We start from the raw sequence: 22,198 nt of genomic DNA, 5'->3' as shown, positions 1-22,198 counted from the left end.
GCTAATCTGCTCCCAATCAATCAATCAATCAATCAATCAATGGTATTTATTAAGCACTTACCATGTGCAGAGCATTGTCCTCACTCTTTTGATGAGTACAATGCAACAGAGTTGGTAGAAACGATCCCTGCCCACCAGGAGCGTTCAGTGGGGGAGACATACCTTAAAATAAATCATGGATATGAGGAGCAGCATGGCCTAGTGGAAAGAGGATGGACTTGGGAGTCAGAGGACATGGGTTCTAATTCAGCTCCATCACTTGTCTGCTGTGTGACCTTGGTCAAGTCACCTAACTTCCCTGTGCCTCAGTTACTTCATCTGTAAAATGGAGATTGAAACTAGGAGCCCCACCTGGGACAGGGACTGTGTCCAACCTGATCTGCTTGTATCCACTCCAGCGCTTAGTACAGTGCCTGGCACATAGTAAGCATTTAACAGATGCCATTATTTTTATGCATACCTAAGTGCTGTGGGGCTGAGGGTGGGGTGAATATCAAGTGCCTAAAGGGTACAGATCCAAGTGCAAGGGTGACACAGAAAGAAGAGGGAGTAGGGGAAATGAAGGCCGAGTCAGAGAAGGTCTCTTGGAGATATCAGATGCAGTCCCTTAATCCACACAGGGCTCAGAATCTAAGAGGTAGAGAAAGGCAGGTATCTTGAGAGAAGCAGCATGGCTTAGTGGAAAGAGCACAGGCTTGGGAGTCAGAGGACATGGGATCTAATTCCAGCTCTGCTACTTGTCTGCTGTGTGACCTTGGGCAAGTCACTTAACTTCTCTGTGGCTCAGTTACCTCATCTGTAAAATGGAGATTAAGACTGTAAACCCCGCGTGGGACAACCTGATTACCTTGTATCCACCCCAACGCTTAGAACAGTGCTTGGCACATAGTAAGCGCTTAGCAAATAACATCATTATTATTATTATCTTACAACTAAGGCCACTGAGGCCCAGAAAGGTGAAGTGACTTGCCCTAGGTCACCCAGCAGGCCAGTGGCAGAGCTGGGACTAGAGCCTGGATCTCCTGCCCTTCCAGACCACTGCTGTGCCTGGTGCCCTGGTTGCCGCCCCTTCCCTCATATATGATTCCAATTCCTGGGGTTACAGAGCTTGCATTTTAAGCACCAGTCCGAGTGCTTGTGCTGCTGCTCCCATTTTTCTTTAGCAGTGTAGAGCAGAGGGTCAAGAGTTTATCTTTGACCCGCAGTAGTAATGAAGACAGGAAGAAGGGCATTAGGGGAGCCAGGACAAGTTAAGAGGCAAGTCTGGGATTATTATTCTGCTACTTTGTTTGGGCTACCTTTTTGGAAAGTACCCAGCGAAGTGACCAGGAAGAGCCAAAGAGAGGCAAATGGGACCAGTTATCTAAAGGCACATTGTACTCTCCCAAGCACTTAGTACAGTGCTCTTCATACAGTAAATGCTCAAATACCATTGATTGATTAATTTATTTCCCCTGAATACCCTCTCCTTGGGGGATTCTTGTGTCGCTTTGGCTCACACACTCCCTCTCTCCTTGGTGCTCTGTCACCCACTCGCCCTCTCTCGCGCACTCCGTCTTGCTCACTCTGTCTCGCACTCCACGTCTCTCGCGCTCTGTCTCTGGAGCTCTCTGTCTCCCGCACTCTTTGACACTCTGCCTCCCACGGTCTCACTCGCTCCCTGCCTTGCTCTCTCTCTGCCCCTCATATCTCCAATTTCTGTCCTGGCAGGTACAGGCCACAGTGGCGGGGCTCCTGGCTGCTTTGGCAGCGCTGTTCCTGGGAGCCACCATAAGCAAACAGATGATGCTGGATAAGGCCATCGTGCTCTGTGCCAGCAGCATTACAACAGCCTTTGTGACGGCCCTTGTTCTTGGTGAGCTTCATTTCACTCTTCTGGGAACTCCGAACCTGCTTGTCAGTTCAATCCCACAAGATGGACCTCTTCTGCTCTTGAGAAACTTCGTTCCAAAATCCCTGAAGATTGAGCACCCCCACTTTCTGCTCCTGGGAATCCTTCTCCATGCCTAATTAGCTGGGGTGCATACCGAGGACAGGGAACTCTTTGAATAATAGTAATTATGGTACTTTTTAAGTGCTTACTATGTGCCAGCCACTGTAACAAGCGCTGGGGGGGAGATACAAGCAAATCAGGTTGGACACAGTCCCTGTTCAGATGAGGTAACTGAGGCACAGAGAAGTCAAGTGATGTGCCCAAGATCACACAGACAAGTGGTAGAGCCAGGATTAGAACTCATGATCTTCTGACTCTCGGGCCCGTGCTCTTTCCATTACGCCATGCTGCTTTACTCTGAATCCCAGAAAGGGTTCAGGTTAGTAGCTCAGCCTCGAGTTAGTCACTCATTCATACATTCAATCAAATTTATTGAGCTTTTACTGTGTGCAGAGCAAAGTGAACAGATGACCCTTCCTTTGGGACCCTGGTGTACAGGTAAGTGCAAATGCGCTTACATCAGTGCTTTGCACATAGTAAGTGCTTAATAAGTGCCATTATTAATTAATTAATTAAATGCCTGTGCTCAGCCCTGGCAAAAACCACGAAAGTGATGGCAGGATCCTCTTAAATGCTGCCACAACCACTTAACTTGTCTAGGCCAGGCCGAACCCCTTTCCCCTTTCCAGTGAGCAGTCCGCCCATGGTGGCTCTGGCTTATGAGTGGTCTAAGGAGGGGGACGTCTCAGTGGTTGTAGGAGGATAAGAAGAGAGTCGGAGGAGGGAAACTGGGAAGAGATGCGTGTATGTAAGATCGGTTTGAGGAGTTTGGATGGGAATGGAGGACTGAGGTGGGATGATAGCTGGCTGGTGAAGTGCTGTGCAGAGAAGGATTTTTTTAGGATAAGAGAGATATGGGTATGTTTTGAAGGCAGAGGGGAAGGGAGCCATTAGAGAGTGGGAGGTCGAAGATGGCGGCCATGGAGGGAAGAAGAGCGGGTTGCAAATGCTCTTAGAAATAGAGAAGAGATGGATTCAGAGGCACAGACAGATGAGCACATCCGCCAAACTAGCTCTCTTCCTCCCTTCAAGGCCCTACTGAGAGCTCACCTCCTCCAGGAGGCCTTCCCATACTGAGCTCCCTCCTTCCTCTCCCCCTCCTCCTCCTCCCCATCCCCCCTGCCTTACTTCCTTCCCCTCCCCACAGCACCTGTATATATGTATATATGTCTGTACGTATTTATTACTCTATTTTATTTGTACATATTTATTCTAATTATTTTATTTTGTTAATATGTTTTGTTTTGTTCTCTGTCTCCCCCTTCTAGACTGTGAGCCCACTGTTGGGTAGGGACCGTCTCTATATGTTGCCAACTTGTACTTCCCAAGCGCTTAGTACAGTGCTGTGCACACAGTAAGCGCTCAATAAATACGATTGTATGAATGAATGAGGTGGCTTTTGAAGGCAGGTGGGAGATCTCTTGAGAGACAGCTGAGTAGGCTGTGAGAATGGATGTGGCGACGAGGGGGAAGTATGGGGGAATGCATCCAGATAATCCTGGTGAAACTGTGCCATCAGCTCTACAGATCTCGGCTCCGTGGATCTTTAGTTCGGTCAGAAGACTGCCACTTGATTGATGCCACCTTCAGTCAGCTAGTCCCCTAAATGACATGCTAGCCTCCTTGAAGTGATTTTTCTACTCGATGCTTCATCTCTCAATGTCCTGACAAGGTGACAGAAGTTGTAAGATTTCCATTCTGTCACTTCTGAGGAGAATCTTCAGTTGTCTGTAGTTTCTCCCTGGTGTGGGCTGCTATTCATCACCTGGGTTTTTTGAAAGTTCTGCTACTTCGCTGAATTTGCAGAGTGCTCAATAATTACACTTCCAGGATGACTGTAGATTCTTCAGGGAACATGTCTACAACTGTTATACTGTACTCTCCCAAGCACTCAGTAGAGTGCTCTGCACACAATAAGCACTCTGCAAATATGACTGATTGGCTGAGTCTTAAAATTTCTTGATGATGTTTAGAGCTGGCTGAAAAGTTTTACAGAAGGCCAGAAGCCTATTCTGACTTCAGTTTCTGGTTGCTTCCTCAGTCTTGGCCACACAAACTAGATGGAACAAGACATCGTTTTACCCAACTTTTCTTTCTTTATGGTATTTAAGATAATTGGGTGAAACAGTCCCTGTTCCCCATAGGGCTCACAGTCTTAATCCCCATTTTACAGATGAGGTAACTGAGGCACAGAGAAGTTTTTTGTTTTGTTTTTTTAAGGGTACTTGTTAAGTGCTTACTGTGTGCCCGGTACTCTATTAAGCACTGGGGTAGATACAAGACAATCGGGTTGGATGCAGTCTCTGTCCCATATGGGGCTCATAGTCTTAATCCCCATTTACAGATGGGGGAACTGAGGCAGAGAAACGTTAAGTGACTTGCCCAAGGTCATACAGCAGACAAGTGGTGGAACCAGGATTAAAACCCAGGTCCTCTGACTCCCAGGCCTGTGCTCTTTCCACTAGTCATGGAAATGGATCCAGTATAGTGAATCAGTGTAAACTGACCAGTCATATCATCCTGTGGCATGCTGCTTTAGGCCTAGATATTTAATTTACTTAAGAAATCTGCTCCAGATTTCTTTTCAATATCTTATTTTAATGCCTAAAGCCATTTAATAACCTCCCTTGCAGATGGCAGGTTGATTTCTTGCAAACAAGCAGTTTAGTGTAGGAAATGGTGTTTGGGAATCAGAAGCCTCGACGTTGGGTCTTGGATAGCTCTCAGTTGAGAAGTCTTATATATTCCCTGAATCAATCAGCCCATCAATAGTATTCATTGAGCACCTACGGAGAGCCAAGCACTGTGCTAAGAGCTTGGCAGAGTGCAATAGAATTAGGAGACCTTTTCCCTTCCCCTGAGGAACTTACTATCTAGTAGACAGACACTAAAATAAATTTCAGAAATGAAGAAATAGTCTTAAGTGCTGTGGGGGAGTGTGAGTACCCAAGTACTTACGTGATGCTGGAGTTTCCAAAGTGGAGTTGAGGGGTGGGGGAGATAAAGAGGGAAGAAGTGAGAGATTAATCAGGGAAGACCCCCTGGAGGAGATGTTATTTTAGAAGGGTTTTATAGATAATAATGTCATGCCAGATGTAAAAGGGGAGCGAGTTCCAGGCAGAAAGGAAGGTGTAAGGAAGAGGTTGTTGTTGGGAAACATGAGAATGGAGCACAGCGAGTGGGTTGGTTTGAGGGGTAAAGAGTAGTGGATAGAGCCCGGGCCTGTGAGTCAGAAAGTCATGGGTTCTAATGCTATGTGACCTTGGGCAAGTCACTTCATTTCTCTATGCCTCAGTTACCTCATCTGTAAAATGGGGAGCCCCACATGGGACAGGTACTGTGTCCAACCCGATTTGCTTGTATCCACCCCAACGTTTAGTATAGTGCCTGGCACATAGTAAGCGCTTAACAAATATCATAATTATTATTATTGGGGAGATGAGATGTGTGAGCTGGGGCACAGTGGAAGAGGAGAGGGGATAAGAAAGTGAGGCTGATCAAGTGCCTTAAAGCCGATGATCAGAAGTTTCAGAGTTTGGAGAAGCAGCGTGGCTCAGTGGAAAGAGCGCGATCTTTGGAGTCAGAGATCAGGGGTTCAAATCCCGGCTCTGCCAATTGTCAGCTGTGTGACTTTGGGCAAGTCACTTCACTTCTCTGGGCCTCAGTTACCTCATCTGTAAAATGGGGATTAAGACTGTGAGCCCCCCGTGGGACAACCTTATCACCTTGTAACCTCCCCAGCGCTTAGAACAGTGCTTTGCACATAGTAAGCGCTTAATAAATGCCATTATTATTATTATTTCCATCTGATGGGAAGATGGGCGGAAAACCACTGGAGGTTTTTGAGGACTGGAGATAAATATTCAGAGCAATGTTTTAGCAAAATGATCCAGGCAGCTGAGTGAAGTATGGACTGGAGAGGCTGGAGGCAGGGAGGTCTGTGAAGAGGCTGATGCAGTAGTCGAACTGGGGTATGACAAGCGCTTGAACAGAATGGTAGCAAGTTGGATGGAGAGAAAGGAGCAGGTTCTGGACATGTCATCAAGGAAGAATGAACAGGATTTAGTGACAGTCTGAATATGGAGGTTGAAAGAAAGGGAAGAATCAAGGATAATGCCAGGATAGGGGCCTGAGAGTTGGGAGGATGGTGGTGGTGTCAACTGTGATAGGAAGTTTTAGCAGGTGGAGGAGAGGATTTGGGAGGGAATATGGGATCAGTTTTGGACACGTTGTGTCTGAGGTACCAATGGACCATCCATATAGAGATGTCCTGGAGGCAGGAGGAGATGTGAGATTGCAGAGAAGGAGAGAGGTCAGGGGGAGTGAGGAAGATTTGGAAGTCGTCCAGGTAGAGGTGATTGATAGTTAAAACAATGGGAGAAGCTGAGGCTCCCACAAGAGAGAGAGCAGCTGGGGAGACTGTACTGTCTGAACTGAGCCAGGTATTGGGGGCGGGAGAGGTGACGGTGCAAGTGGTGGAGACAGGTTGAAGGGGATGGGGTGTATGCTTTGGATTGGAAACTTGGGGCGATGATGAGAGAGGACAGGAATGTTGGAAGTAGAATGAAGGGTGTGGTAGGATTTGGTGAATTCCTGGAACTCAAGGACTGCAGCTTCCCAACTTTGTAAAGGTGGTCTCCTAGGGACAGTGGGGGAAGTAAGGGGGTTGCCCCATGTGGTTTCAGGGCAGATGGTAGCTTTGCCGAGACAAGGGAGGAGGTTGTAAGATGTGGTTCGGTGGCTTCCCTTGGCTGTGGGGGTGTTCAAGGGAGGGGACACCCCCCAGCCTAAATGAAGCCCTCTTCTCCTTTCTGCAGGTCTAGTGATGGTTGCTGTGATTATCCTCTCCCGGAAACTGGAGATAAACCCAGATAACATTGCTGCCCCTATTGCAGCGAGTCTCGGAGACCTGATAACTCTAGTGATCCTGGCGGCAGTCAGCAGCATCTTTTATGAATACAAAGGTGAGGTCGGAAGCAGGGGCGGTGTGTGTTTCAATCAAGGGAGAAGGAGAACCTGTTGGCTCTAGCAAGGGTCATTGGGGCAGAGCAGAGAGAGCTCCAGCTTTAATGAGGTCAGGGCCCAGAGCCCTTGGCTTCGGCTACTGACTAATCTTGTGTCTTTGAACCAGTGTCCCAGTTTTTCACGTCAGCGGAATGGGGATAATTATTTCCCGCAAGGCTGCAGAGAGTTGTTGAAGAACATGGATCTCCTCAATGAAGCAGTAACTCTCAAAGTGGGATTTGGTGGGGAGGGAGGAACACATGGCAAAGCAGGATGGGCCAGTCTCATTTTAACTTAACAGCAGGTTGAAACGTCCGGTCTGATGATCCAGGGGCATTCTTTTCCTCCAGGGAAAGGGAGAATGGCCACAGATTGGAAACACGGTTTGATTTACTTTCCAACCTGTTTCTCAAAGATGAAATAACTTGGTAACTTGGTTGTCCCTTTAGAGCCTCGGGAACACCAGTTGGGCACAGAAGAAGGAAGAGCACCCCTTGGCCATGGGGAAGAACAACCCCACACCCCAACCCCACTTCTCTTCTTCCCACCCAGGGTCCATACCTTCCGTAGCCTGGAGGAGCAGATCGGGCTCATTGGGTAGTACTGGGCAGCAAAGGGAAGTCTTTTTTTTTTCTTGGCTGTGAAGAAGTAGCTCAAGGGAGGAAGAGTGCCTTTGGACCATGGATCTACCTCTCCATTAATCTGGCATGTTTCTTTTCAATCCCTGGGCAGACTGTTATTTCCTGTCTCCACTGGTCTGTTGTGCCTTCATCAGTCTGATACCGCTTTGGATTGTAATTGCCAAACGAAATCCTGCCATCTTGGAGATCCTGAAATTCGGGTGGCACCCCATCATCATTGCCATGGGAATTAGCAGGTGAGCCCAAAGGGGGCCTCTCTCCCCCCGCCTTCCCCCCGATCCTGTTCATATGTACATACATCTTCCCTCCTGCCATCATACAAAGAGAATGATGAGTAGTAAACTGCATGGCCCATGAAGCAGCCCCATTCTGACATGCAGGCCAGCAATGGCCAAAGAGAACAATCCTGAGGCTCTTGATCCTCCAGCCCTTTATGGCCTGAATCACTCAAATGGTTTTTCCTCAACTGATGGATCCCCGTCTCTCCCTTACATTCCCTCACCAAATAACTTCCTGTTTCTGCCCTTGGATGGCACTACAGGATCACCAGCAAGGCCCTCACAGGAGGAAAGAGGACTGGAAAACTACAGTGTCCCATTCCCCTTTTTCCTCCCCCGTCCCTGCCATCTTCGTCAGATTTCTAATCCCCTCACCCCCCGCCATATGCCGACACTGTTGCACCAGTTTCCAGTGGCCTGGCTAGAGAAGAAGGTACACAAGAAACCAGTGACCTTTTCTGGGCATTTGGTTGTTAACACCTCTGATTCCTCCATTTTGACCATCGGCTAATATATCCTTAACAGTGAAAAATGAAAGCATAGTCATCTGCTCGAGATGCAAGTGATTGAAGATTTTTACAAATGCTTTCTTTAAAGAAAATCAGACCCAGGCTGAAGAACATGAAGAACACTTAAGCATCCAAGTTCTGGCTTTTCCCCTGGGTGTATACAGCCAACTTCAATCAATTATTTATTAAGCACTTACTATGTGCAGAGCACTGTAGTGAGCATGTGGGCCAGTATAATAGACTTGGTAGATACAGTCCTAGCTCACAAGGAGTTAATAGTCTACCAGGAGTGACAGGCATTCAAATAAATTACAGATATGTACGTATGTGCTGTGCGGCTGATAGGGAGATGAGTATCAAGTGCTTCAGGGATATGGATCCACGTTCATAGGTGATGCAGAGGAAGAGAAGCAAGTAGGGGAAATGAGGAATTAATGGGGGAAGACCTCTTGGAGGTTTGATTTTTAGTAAGGCTTTGCGGATGGGGAGAGTACTGGTCTTTCAGATATGAGGCAGGAGGGAATTCCAGGCCAGTGGGAGGAGATGCCTTCTTGCAAAAACTGGGGGGGAAAATGTTTTCCCAGCCCATCTCCTGAGTTCTCGCATTAGTCTCTCATTGAAGTGAGAGCTTCCTCAGCTTCTCACAATGCATTTGCCCTGTACTCCTGTGAAAGAAGTGTTGGGAAGTCTTGTTGGGGAGGTGCAGGAATGTCACATGACCTTATTACTCACACAATGATCCATTCTACGGGGCTTTGCCTATGACCTCCTCCTCTTCTCGGTCTACATGCCGAAATTGAGCCCAAGCAAAACAACCCTCTCAAATGACCACTCTACTCAAGTGTGGGAGGGCAGACTCAGGGGGTTGGGCATAAATTGTGATATCTTTGCTCTAGAGAGAGATTATTGAAAGTGTCATCTTGCCAAGTGAAACCTCAATAAAAGCTATTAACATTTACTCTTTGCAAGATCCAAAGGGAATACAAATTTCATTTTCTGGAGCAAAGTCATATTAAATGTGTTTATGATTATGGGGCTATGAGAGCACAGTAGGCTAGATATCTGTTGAAGTTTCATTGGAAATGACAGTATTTCCTTGACATCAGGTGAAATGATCCCACAATAAAGTCAAACACTGGATTGACTTGATTAGGCTGATGATGATCTCCTAAACTGGCTTACAGGGGAAAAGGAACAAACTGGAGAGGAAGAATAATAAAAAGAAAGGAGGAAAAGGTGGAGGGGAGGGAGAAGAGCGGTCAGCAGCCCCATCCAGTCACTTAGGAAACTTGGATGGGCACCATGGGCCGTAAGTGAGCCGCTGGCTTCTAAGCAGATATGGAAGTTTGAACCAATGGAGGAGGCAGTGGAAGCCTTGTCTCCAAGAAACCCCTTCTCTGAGAAGAAGCCTGACCTAGTGGGTGGGCACAGCCCACTTCAAGGAGGAACTCCAAACCTTCTCGTGGTCTGGGGGTTGCCAGGTGTATGTCACTGCAACGGTGCAAACCAGGATCCTCGGAGCTTTCTAGAAAGTACCAAACCGTTCAGCCACCCTCCATTCACTTCCCTGAGGAAGGTGATACTCACCAAAGAGCAAATATACCAAGCTCCTTGCCTCAGTGTTAACGGTTTAGTTTACTCAAGGAGTGAATGCTGAAAGGTGACATTTTTGTTGTTTTTCTTTTATTTTAATGCATCGTCTTTCCACAGTCTTGGTGGTCTGATCTTAATGGAAACCATCTCCAAACCACACTTTGAAGGCATGACTGTTTTCTCTCCTGTTATCAACGGTAAGGTTCTCCTTTTCTCCCCCCAACATAATACTGTTGTTTTCAAAGGCTACTAGAGAAGCAGCGTGGCTCAGTGGAAAGAGCACAGGCTTTGGAGTCAGAGGTCATGGGTTCAAATCCCGGCTCTGCCACGTGTGCTGTAGGACCTTAGGCAAGTCACATAACTTCTCTGTGCCTCAGTTACCTCATCTGTAAAATGGGGATTAAGACTGTGAGCCCCCCGTGGGACAACCTGATCACCTTGTAACCACCCCAGCGCTTAGAACAGTGATTTGCACATAGTAAGCGCTTAATAAATGCCATTATTATTATTATTATTATTACTGGAAATTGGGCCAGTGACCAGCTTTCACCAACAGAGGGCTGGATTGCCTTGTTTATCAGACAATGATCCTCCCTCCTCCTTAGACTGGGAGGACTGTGTGAGACAGTGACTGTGTCCAACCTGATTAACTTGTGTTTATCCATCCCACTTAATACAGTGCCTGGCACATAAGCACTTTTGGAATATCTTAAAAAAAAATTACAACAGAGTCTCACTGGCCCGGCCAGAGTACAGACAGCAGACCTAGGCGTTATAGCTTTAGCTGCACATTTAGTCCACTGGTGAATCTACTAGGGCAAGCACATCAATCCATATGGTCTGGCCCCATGTTGTGGACCGGGAACGTGTCTATCCACTCTGCTGTATTGTACTCTCCCAAGCGCTTAGTATAGTGCTTAGTACAGAAGCAGCATGGCCTAGTGGATAGAGCACAGGCCTGGGAATCAGAAGGGCCTGGATTCTAATCTCAGCTCTGTCACTTGTCTGCTGTGTGACACTGGGCAAGTCACTTAACTTCTCTGTGCTCAGTTACCTCATCTGTAAAATGAGGACTAATAATTATAATAATGATGGTATTTGTAAAACGCTTACTATGTGCCAAGCACTGTTCTAAGTACTGGGGTAGATACCAGGTAATCAGGTTGTCCCACGTGGGGCTCACAGACTTAATTCCCATTTTACAGATGAGGGAACTGAGGCCCAGAGAAGTCAAGTGACTTGCCCAAAGTCACACAGCTGATAAGTGGCGGAGCCAGGATTAGAATCCATGACCTCTGACTCACAGTGAGCCCCATATGGGGCAGGGACCGCATCCAACCCGATTTGCTTGTATCCACCCCAGTACTTAGTACAGTACTTGGCACATAATAAGCACTCAACAAATACCACAATTATTATTATTATTACTCTGAATACAGTGCTCAATAAATACCACTGATTGATTGAAACTTCCTTGACTGTGCATTCTTCCTCCACTTCCTTTCCCTCTCTGACTCCCCCCTCTTTTCTTCCCCATCACTTCCTCTCCACGCAAACTCTCTTTTCTTCCTCCCCTTCTCCTCCTCCTTTCCCTTTCTACCCTTTCCCCACCTCTTCCCCTCCCCAATCTTTCCATGTGCAGAGATCTGTACTAGGTTCTTGGAACGTAGAGTAGGAGTAAGTGACACAGTCCTTGTCTTTGAGAAGCTTACGACCACTTTGAACCTTGTGACCAAGAAGCCAAAAATAATAGCCCCCTCATCCACCCTGCCTACCTTCTGCCAAATAGGGTGGATATATTTATTGGATTTTTTTAAATCAGAAAGCCCAGAAAACTCCAAGGAGTATGTGTGTGTGTTTATGGTGAGCACCTCTTTCCAGTGGTAGGTATGTCATGCTTTGCGAAGATGGCCTTATTGATGATGAGATTTCATCCCTGTGGCTGAAAATCCGGTCTGTTCCACACTGTATAAACATCAAGGTAGTTGGAATTTTTCTGGCCCTGTGGACTCATATAGAGTAAGACACTTCCAAAATCCAAAGAACTTAATTCAGGGCTGGGAGAGTCTAATGCTGATTGAATTCCTGGGGCCATTTGCTTGGGAATACCGACATGGGTTACCGAGGGGAGAAAGTTGAGGCCCTTCCCTTGGAGATCGTTAAAAATGGGGTAAGCCGCTATTTGAGGATGTGACGTGAAGTCTAATGTGGAGGCAGGGGATGGACTAGATGACGTCCTTTCAATCCATCAGTGGTATTTACTGAGTGCTTACTGTGTGCAATGCACTACATTGAGTGCTCCCCCCGTCCCGTTCTCCCCTCATGTTCTGGATTCTGTGCCAAAGGCCTTGTCTTTTCCCAGGAGCAGGTGGCAATCTCGTGGCTGTGCAGGCCAGCCGCATTTCTACTTTCCTGCACTTCTGGAGCACACCTGGAGTGCTTCCTCTTGGGATGAAGTCCCATTGTCCTCATCCGTGCTCAACATTCTTCGGTTCAGGTAGGGAAGGTCTAAGGATATCCAAGGGACTTGGGAGGTGGGTGGCGGGGGAGGGCAGTCAAATATTGGGAACAGAAGTCATTTCTTCCAGCTCCCTGTCATCCTCCATCAAGTGTTTCAAGATTTGAAATGGGCTGCAGAGGTAATAACTTTCCGTGTGTCTCGCTAGGAAACCTTGGCAGCGAGGCCTGCCCTTCCCACTCGATAGAGTATTTGTTCTAAAGATTAATCAAATCTTTTGACTTTTCCATTCAGTCAGGTCCAGTCGACCACCATCTTGCCGTTGCTTTGCAGGCCACCTACTCACCCTTCCTCCGTCACTCATTGTTCTGCCATGCTCATGCTCCATCTCGTTCTCAGTGTGGCTTAGGGGAAAGAGCACGGGCTTGGGAGTCAGAGGTCGGGGGTTCTAATCCCGCCTCTGCCACTTGTCAGCTGTGTGACTTTGGGCAAGTCACTTAACTTCTCTGTGTCTGTTACATCATCTGTAAAATGGGGATTAAGACTGTGAGTCCCACATGGGACAACCTGAGGACTTTGTATTTATTCCAGTGCTTAAAACAGTGGTTGACACATAGTAAGCACTTAACAAATACCATTATTATTATTATTATTCTCTCCACTCATCTTGCACATCCTTAATTCATTCATTCATTCAATTGTATTTATTGAGCACTTACTGTGTGCAGAACACTGTACTAAGCGCTTGGGAAGTACAAGTTGGCAACATATAGAGATGGTCCCTACCCAACAGTGGGCTCACAGTGTTAATATTTCATATGTGTGACTATACCCCCCATATATATATATATAATATACACGCATATACATATATACACATGTACACATGCATATATGCATGCATACACCCCCAAGGGTGTATATGTATAAATATATACATATGTATATTATATGTGTGTATACATAGAGAAGCAGCGTGGCTCAGTGGAAAGAGCATGGGTTTGGGAGTCAGAGGTCATGGGTTCTAATCCCGCTCTGCCACTTGTCAGCAGTGTGACTTTGGGCAAGTCACTTAACTTCTCTTTGCCTCAGTTCCCTCATCTGTAAAATGGGGATTAAGACTGTGAGCCCCATGTGACACAACCTGATTACCTTGTATCCCCCCCAGCGCTTAGAACAGTGCTTGGCACATAGTAAGTGCTTAACAAATGCCATCATTATTATACACACCCATGGGTGTATATGTTTGTATGTATATACACATATAATGATGGTATTTGTTTAGCACTTACTATGTACCAAGCACTGTTCTAAGCACTGGGGTAGATACAAGGTAATCAGGTTGTACCACTTGGGGATCACAATCTTAATCCCCATTTTACAGATGAGGTAACTGAGGCACAGAGAAGCCAAGTGACTTGCCCAAAGTCACACAGCTGACAAGTGGCAGAGCTGGGATTAGAACCCATGACCTCTGACTCCCAAGCCCCTGCTCTTGAATGTGTGTTTATGTGTATGTGTGTGTGTAGATAGATACGCACTGTCATGGATGAAGGTGTATGTCTAGGGCTATGTGGGTATAGGTATGTAATGTTTGTACCCAGTTGTACTTGAGTGTTTTAGTTGATCTGTGATGTGCTGATGTTTCCAGAACAGATTTAGGGGCAGGTTACCTAGGCTGCCACCTGGGGTGCCAGGTTTGGAGGGCACCTATAATAATAATAATAATAATAAATGGCATTTAAGTGCTTACTATGTGCCAGGCACTGTACTAAGCGCTGGGGTGGATACAAGAAAATCAGGCTGGACACAGTCCCTGTCCTATGTGGGACTCACAGTCTCAATCCCCATTTTCCAGATGAGGTAACTGAGGCCCAGAGAAGTGAAGTGACTTGCCCAAAGTCACACAGCAGACAAGTGGTGGAGCCGGGATTAGGATCTTCTGACTCCCAGGCCCGTGCTTATTGACCCCTTATCAACCAACCCCAATGCTTAGTACAGTGCCTGGCACATAGTGAGCATTTAACAAATACCATTAAAAAAATAACTCATAGGTTTGGCCTGTACCATTTGGTGGAGGGTGACAGTGATGATGTGGTAATTTACGCTGGGTCACTCATCATTTTGCTATCAAATAGTCAAATTACCTTTTGGTTTTTGCTCTTTGTCTTTTTTTTCTCATATGTTTGTTAAGCGCTTATTATGTGTCAAACACTGTTCTAAGTGCTGGGGGTAGACAAGAAAGTAAGCTCGTTGTGGGCAGGGAATATGTCTGTTCATTGTTACATTGTACTCTCCCAAGTGCTTAGTACAGTGCTCTGCACACAGTAAGCTCTCAATAAATAAGATTGAATGGATGAGTGGACTTCTCTCACTGCCTACGGGTGACAGTCCTCAAATCGCTGGTCCAATCATTATATAAAAAAGCTGCTTCCAGAATTTATTCCTCTATTTCTGTGTTTGACAGGTTCAAATTCCAAATCAGCCCGAGTCCTGATTCTGCTGGTGATTCCAGGCCACCTGTTGTTTCTCTACATTACCCACACCTTGAAGAAAGATAACACGGCTTTCATCACTTCCACTTTCGTGGTGCTTTATCTGTTCATGGCGTTGCTCCAGGTAAGCGGGACGCAAACCAGCCTGGAACTGAGAAGTAAAAATAGGACTAAGTGTATTCCAGCGCGGACAACCAGTACACATTAACAGTCCGTCAATCGGCCGTTTGGAGTGCCGGGTACTGTACTAAGCACTTGAAGCAACACATGTCCTCTGCCCTCAAGAAGCAGGAGCATGGTTTAGCGGAAAGAGCACAGGCCTGGAAGTCAGAAGACCTGAGTTCTAATCCTGGTCCACCACCTGCCTGCTACGTGATCTTGGGAAAGTCATTTCACTTCTTGGGGGCCACAGTTTCTTCATCTGTAAACTGGGGATTTAATAGCTGTTCTCCCTCCTACTTAGTTTGTGAGCCCCATGTGGGACAGTGACTCTGATTACTTGTATCTACCCCAGTGCTTAGAACAGTGTTTGACACATAGTAAGTGCTTAATGAATAGTGTAATAATAAAAGTAATAATGATTAAGGAAGCTACAACCATGGGCACAAGTAGTTTCTCTGATTTGCAGCTTGCTGAATCCAAACAGGAGCACATTGATGGTAGAAATGCTCCCTATTTCCATAATCATATTCATATTCTAGGTAATATACGAATTGAAAACATGCATTATGGTTATAATCTTTTAGTTCTTTAGCACTACTGAATTTCGATGCCAGAATTACAGACAGGTTCACTTAGAACTAATGCTGGGAAGTTCACCTTGGTTTAAGCACTTCTTTTCCCCTCCCTCTGAAGTATTTTGATGGAGATTAAAGCTCATTTTCATTTAGCACAAATTATGATAGATCTGTTAACACAAGTGCCTTTTGGCTGAATGAGATGTGAAAGAGAACACTCTGAAACACTTTAATCATTTCTACTAACGCTTTAGTACTCTCCCAAGCGCTTACTCTGTGCAGAGCACTGTACTAAGTGCTTAGTAAATACTACCGATTGATTTGAAAATGAGGTACTGTATTTAATATATGCACACAGAAAAACTAATTCAAAATATTTCATTATTGATATACATTTGCATTGCTGCTTCACCAGGTAACCATATTAATTGTGCTTATCACTTTAAAGAATATACTTATATTGTTTTAGTTTATTTTTTGAATCTGGGGAAGGCATTGATACACTTTATATTTTTCCTGTTATAAACTAAGCTTGGTTTTGGCATTTTTCCTAGAACCAATTAAGAGAGCTAATTGGGGTAGAAAAGTGAATATACAGATAGATGGTAAGTCAACTGTAGATAGATGACAGGTCAACTGTTAGTGTAGGGAGAGGACTCTGGCTGTTCTGTAAAGAGGGGCCTCACTGGAATGGGATTTGCAGCCCGTGGTCAATTCACCAATTAGGTTCTTTTGGCATCTCAGGGCTCAGTCTCCACCAGATCCTGGTTCATTTAGAATTCTGGCCCATGCAGCTCCCTGAATCCCCTGTCTTCTCAATCCCCCACCCCCCATCCCCAAATTTAGGGTGTTAGATTTCAGCTGACTCCTTGTGGTTGTCCTCTTGTTTTTCTGGGTCTTGGTTCAACCCGTCCTGACCCCATGGCAGATTCCTGACCCAGCTGGTAGGTCAGATGATTTCCCAATGGCTCAATTCTTACTTCTCATTTCAGTCAAACCATTGATCTATTGCCACTACTTGTTGTTTCAGCCTTGCTTTCCTTGGTCCCTTTATCCCCTACAGTTCTCCATCAGCAGTACAGCTCTTGTGTTACCAACAGCCTCTTCACTCTATCCTACAATAATAATTGATAATAATCATTACGGTACTTGGTAAGCGCTTAGTATGTGTCAAGCGCTGTCTAAGCCCCCAGGTAGATGTGAGTTAATCAGGTTGGACACAGTCCCCTGTTCCACATGGGGCTGACAGTGTTAGTCCCCATTTTACAGATGAGGTAACTGAGGCCCAGAGAAGTGAAGTGACTTGCCCAGGGTCACACAGCAGACAAGTGGAGGAGCCAAGTTTAGAACCCAGGTGCTTCTCACTCCCAGGCCTGTGCTGTATCCACTAAGCCACACTACAGAAGGGGGTGAACTATGATTCCTGATCCATCTGAAGCTCTTTGGTAGCCTGGTGGCTTCCAGGCAGCACCCAGGGAACACAGTCTTTGTTGTTCTCTAGCTGTTGGCACCCGGGAGGTTTCATTTTGACCCATTGCCGTACATGGCTTTCCCGGCTCGGCTTTTGTTTCTGCCAGCTCCGCCAAGATCTCCTGTCTCTCTGGACCTTGTCTTCTTCAAGTTCTACTCTCCTAATATCTTCCCCCTTTATGGTAAATAGTGGCATGTTGGAGAGCCTAACATTTCACATAACTCAGATACTTTAGCAGTGTTGATTAGCCAGTTTTCAAAGCTAGAAGGCATTATGGGAGATGAGTCCATTAATTTAACAGCATTCATTCTGGGGTGTTCCCTCATTGGGATGTCAGGTTCCTTCGGGAGATGGTGAGATCATTTTCAGGTTCTGGTTAACTTTGAAAGATGAGGGGTAGAATGGGAGCAGAGCTAGCAGGGTTCCCCCACATTTCTGGGGCTGAGACGACACTGAACCTTTTCAAATTAATGTCAGTTGGCCACCTCCAAGTGCCTTTCCGATGGACCGGTTTAACCCCAGAAATGAGGATAATGTACATGTAGGGGTGAGGGCTCTGGAAGAGAGCTAGTCAAGAAGTGGAGGAGTCACCTCTGATCATTCTTTTCTCTTCTGGAACAGGTATGGATCCTGCTCTACTTGGCCGACGTGTTGGTACGGCTCTTATGGTGGAAATCAATGGATCCCGATAACTATTCCATCCCATTCCTCACTGGCCTGGGAGATTTATTTGGTACAGGACTCCTGGCCCTCTGTTTCCAGCTGGTGTGGCTCATAGGTGGAAAACCGACTCAGTCAGCAAATTCGACGTATGTGTCCACTACCACAGCCCATCCCTGACCCTAAGCTGCCTCGGGGCTGAGGGCTTTGCTCCAGTTTCCAGTTCGCTGTTGTACAGTTAGAGCTTCCTCAACTCTTCCCTCCCCTGACCCTAGTGGACCGCAACTTCGTCTGTCCATCGTTGATCACCTTCTTGATGCCCCCCGCCCCCAACCCCGGCCCCCCAGAGCCAGAGACTCAAGATATATTCCTTTGCATGATTTGGGAGCTGGTAGTACAATCGAAGCTTCAGGAATGAATTAAGAATAAAATGTGCTCTCTTGCCCAGCTGGTGAAAAGTCGACCACGTGGCATAGAACGTTCAAAAGAGTTGATGACACTGTGGCTCTTCAGGAGAATTAAGCAGTTGTTGCTCTGAGATCATCCTGGCCCCACAAACCTGAATTGTGACTCTGATAGTTCTCTTAAAATGCGTGGATTGTGTTCTTGCAAAAACCCATGCTAAGGAAAGCTTACACTACAGAACTCGGGGGTCTAATGCCACACACATGCCTCTAATTGTGGTATTTGTTAAGTGCCTACTATGGGCTGAGCACTGTACTAAGCACTGGGGTAGATATAAGACAATCAGGACTCATGTAGGGCTCACAGACTAAGTAGGAGGGAGAACAGGTATTGAATCCCCATTTTGCAGATGAGGGAACTGAGGCCCAGAGAAGTGAAGTGACTTTCCCAAGGTCACACAGCAGACAAATGGAGGAGCAGGGATTAGAACCCAGGTCCTCCGACTCCCAGGCCTATTCTTTTTCCACTAGGCCACGCTGCTTCCATGTTTCTTCCCACTCCCAGGCCCATAGCCTGTTTCTTCCCATTCCATGGCATCCTGGATCCAAACAGGCTTGTGCTGTCAGAGAATAATAATTATTGTTATTATGGTATTTGTTAAGCAGTTACTATATGCTAAGCACTGTTCTAAGTGCTGGGGTAGACACAAGGTAATCAGGTTGTCCCATATGGGGCTCACAGTCTTAATCCCCATTTTACAGATGAGGTAGCTAAGGCCCAGAGAAGTGAAGTGACTTGCCCAAGGTCACACAGCAGACCAATGGCAGAGCCATGAGTGTTCCCTGATTCCCAATGTTCCAGCTAAAACATGTACTGCAAACTTGCTTTCAGTTCTCTACAAGGTCATGACAAGGAAGTAGGATCTAAAATGCAGCTTTTCTCCAGGGATTAGGAAAGGGTGTTTGCACCTGAGAAAAAAAAGGTATTTAAGCACTTACTATGTTCAAACAATGTACTAAGCACTGGAGTAGATACAATATGGTTAGATCTGGCACTGTCTCTCTCCCACATGGGGCTCACAATTTAAATAGGAGAAAGGAGGTATTGAATCCCCATTTTACAGATGAGGGAACTGAGCCCCAAAGAAGTTGTCACGGAGGGGGGATCTTTGGAGGAAAAGATCTGTCCTTTGTCTAAGAAGAGAAGGCCGACTTTGGTGAGTTTCACCCTGGCCACCTAGGGGTCCCACTACTTAACACAAGGACCCCATTAGGGTTGGAGGAAAGCTCGGAGACAGCCAACCCAGAGTCCGGGGAGGAGGGCAGGATGGCATGAAGAGCAGGATGGAGGGAAGACTGGGGGGGGGGGGGGGCGGTCAATCAGGAAGCTGATGACTCCATCATCACTGAAAGATATCGCACAAAGGCCCCTGGAGGAAGACCCAGGATTGGTCTGCACTGAGTGGAGCTACAAAATGTGCTAGAGTGATTTGGTACCTTGGGACTTGGCACTGCAGAAGGGCCGCCTCCATGATGGCATTTTGGGGGCATTTTGTTTTTTTCTTATGCTGTCGAGTTGTCTTGACCCATAGCGACTCCATGGACACATCTCTCCCAGAACACCCCACCTCCATCTGCAATCATTCCAGTAGTGTATCGAGTTTTCTTTGTAAAAATCCAGAAGTGGTTTACCATTTCCGCCTTCTGCGCAGTAAACTTGAGTCTCCACCCTCGACACACTCCCATGCCACTGCTGCCCAGCACAGATGAGTTTTGACTGGTAGCAGATTGCCTTCCACTTGCTAGCCACTGGCTAAGCCAGGAATGGAATGGGTATGCCTAGGCTTGACTTTCCCTCCCATAGCTGAGACTGGTAGAGTACTGGAAACTCTCCAGGTGCCATCCTGAGAGGGGCATTTTGCATTATGGAATGTTACTCAGGCAAGACCCTTCAAGGTGATAGGATGGGCCAGTGGTTTTAACGGCTACCAGTTGATCGGCTTCATAGTTCAAATTAGGAGATCGCCCGATCTTTCAAGAAGGGGCTGCCGCTGGGGCAAAGGGAGGCGGGACTGTCCATTGGTGATGTGCGTGGGCATTTTCCTCTGCTCTTCCAGCTCATCAGCTGAGGCTCGAGAGCAGCAGCTGGAGTAGCGGAAGCAGGAAAGCCAGGTTCGTCTGCCCCTTGTGTTTGTTTTCTTTTTATTTAAAAAACCAATGGAAAAGAAATCCAGGTTTGACTTTTCTTTTCCCTGTCCCAAAAGGGCCCGCAGGGACTGCTCCATCCTAGAAAAGGCTCGTCCTCTCCCGAGTTGTGAGATAAAGGGCAGGGGCGACCTGCGAGCTGGGGAGTGCTGTATGACCACTGCAGGCTGGGGTCAGATTGTATCATATGACTGGCAGGGGTTGTGGTGTCATGTTGGGTCATAGTTCAACCCCTTCTAGTCGAGATTGGTAACTGTCAGGATGCCCAGACAAATCTGTAAGCCAACCAACTACCTCTAAGGCAAATTGCTCCCCGTTACAGACCTGAAGGGCCCATACCATCTACACAAGGTGGAATGCCGAAGCGCTTGCAATTATCAGATTGTTGAACATGAGGAAAGTCGGACCAGTTAGAAAAGGGCTTGCTGCCATTTTGAAGTGGCTGTTGGACGGGAGAGCTTGTGATCGTTGGAGTTTGCTGTCTGTTTGGCCCAATCACTGTTGGTGAAGCCTGCATAGCCCTAAAGCACAATTCCCACCTCAAGGGCAAATAAACCGTACTGAACCTCACTGATGACAACAGCCTGCGGAATTCAAGGGTTGGGGATCGCCACTGGTTCCCAGGAGTCCTTTGCTCTGTTTGGAAAGGTGAGGGTTTGAAGGAACACAAAAATAAAATCTGTAAACTTAATATTTCAGATCTCAAAATCGGTTGGTGCACGAAAATTGGAAGGTGTGTTTTGGATCAAATTGCTTCCATGTACACACTTAACCTAAATTGACCTGCAGGTACCCATAGCACAGTTTTTGATTTGTTTTTATGGTATTTGTTAAGTGCTTACTATTTGTCAGGCACTGTACTAAGCACAGGGGTAGATACAAGCTATTCAGGTTGGGCATAGTTCCTGTCCTATGTGGGGCTCACAGTCCTTATCCCCATTTTATAGATGAGGTAACCGAGGCACAGAGAAGTGAAGTGACTTACCCAAGGTCACACAGCAGCTGTGTGGCAGAGGCAGGATTAGAGTCCAGGCCTTCTGACTTTCCACTAGCGCTCTTTCCACTAGGCCATGCTCCTCAAATTGTGGGTCAGGTTAGCTATCGATTGCCAGAATATGGGTCCACGTCATGTCTCTCTCCCTCCACTACCTTGAGGGCAAGGATCACGTCTACTCACTTATTGGACTCTCCCAAGAACTTAATCCAGTGCTCTGCACAAGAGAGGGCGCTCATTAAATACCACTGATTGATTGATTAGGTGTGGGTAGGAGAAGCAGCAGGGCCTAGTGGATAAAGCACTGGGCTGGGAGTCACAAGAACCTGGGTTTTAATCCCAGCTCTACCACTTGTCTGTGTGACTTCACTTCCCATGGTCCATCCACTATGCCATGCTGCTTCTCTGAGGCATAGAGAATCAAGAGCAGAATTAGAACCCAGGTCCCCAGACTCCCAGTCCTGTGCTCTTTCCACTAGGCCTGAAGTGGGAGGCAGTTCCAGCCAAGAGGGAGAGCTTGAGCAAGAGGTTGATGGTGAAAGAAAGATAAGAATAAGACTGAGCCTGGGAGTCTGAAGGTCAGAGGTTCTAATCCCGGCTCCGCCACTTGTCTGCTGTGTGACCGTGGGCAAGTCACTGCACTTCTCTGGGCCTCAGTTACCTCATCTGGAAAATGGGGATGGAGACTGCGAGCCCCACGTGGGACAGGGACTGAGTCCAACTCGATTTGCTTGTATCCACCCCAGCGCTTAGTAC

At 46.8% G+C, this 22,198-nt stretch overlaps 1 protein-coding gene and 1 non-coding gene across 8 annotated transcripts in view; one reads left to right on the top strand and one right to left on the bottom strand.

Moving 5' to 3' along the window:
* Positions 1-18,278, top strand: part of SLC41A3 (solute carrier family 41 member 3) — a 38,855-nt gene extending 20,577 nt beyond the window's left edge. For 5 of the 7 annotated variants that reach the window (XM_038771053.1, XM_038771050.1, XM_038771056.1 and 2 more), the window contains 7 exons: positions 1,711-1,855; positions 6,811-6,957; positions 7,730-7,874; positions 10,136-10,215; positions 12,381-12,515; positions 14,944-15,095; positions 17,801-18,278. In XM_038771053.1, the coding sequence (XP_038626981.1) occupies positions 1,711-1,855; positions 6,811-6,957; positions 7,730-7,874; positions 10,136-10,215; positions 12,381-12,515; positions 14,944-15,095; positions 17,801-18,019 (1,023 nt within the window). In that variant the 3' untranslated portion in view covers positions 18,020-18,278. The remainder of the gene's footprint in view (positions 1-1,710; positions 1,856-6,810; positions 6,958-7,729; positions 7,875-10,135; positions 10,216-12,380; positions 12,516-14,943; positions 15,096-17,800) is intronic. The other 2 variants (XM_038771052.1, XM_038771051.1) reach the window with 2 other exon arrangements.
* Positions 18,279-20,019: 1,741 nt separating this feature from the next.
* LOC119949705 lies at positions 20,020-20,157 on the bottom strand. Its single transcript, XR_005457247.1, has one exon. It is a non-coding gene; the product is annotated as a small nucleolar RNA SNORA7 (small nucleolar RNA).
* Between the last annotated feature and the right edge of the window lie 2,041 nt (positions 20,158-22,198).

The sequence above is a fragment of the Tachyglossus aculeatus genome, chromosome X2 (genome assembly GCF_015852505.1).
Source record: "Tachyglossus aculeatus isolate mTacAcu1 chromosome X2, mTacAcu1.pri, whole genome shotgun sequence".
NCBI classification, from domain to species: domain Eukaryota; kingdom Metazoa; phylum Chordata; class Mammalia; order Monotremata; family Tachyglossidae; genus Tachyglossus; species Tachyglossus aculeatus.
Note: the sequence above shows the minus strand (reverse complement) of the source record. Positions and strands in the feature narration are given on the sequence as shown.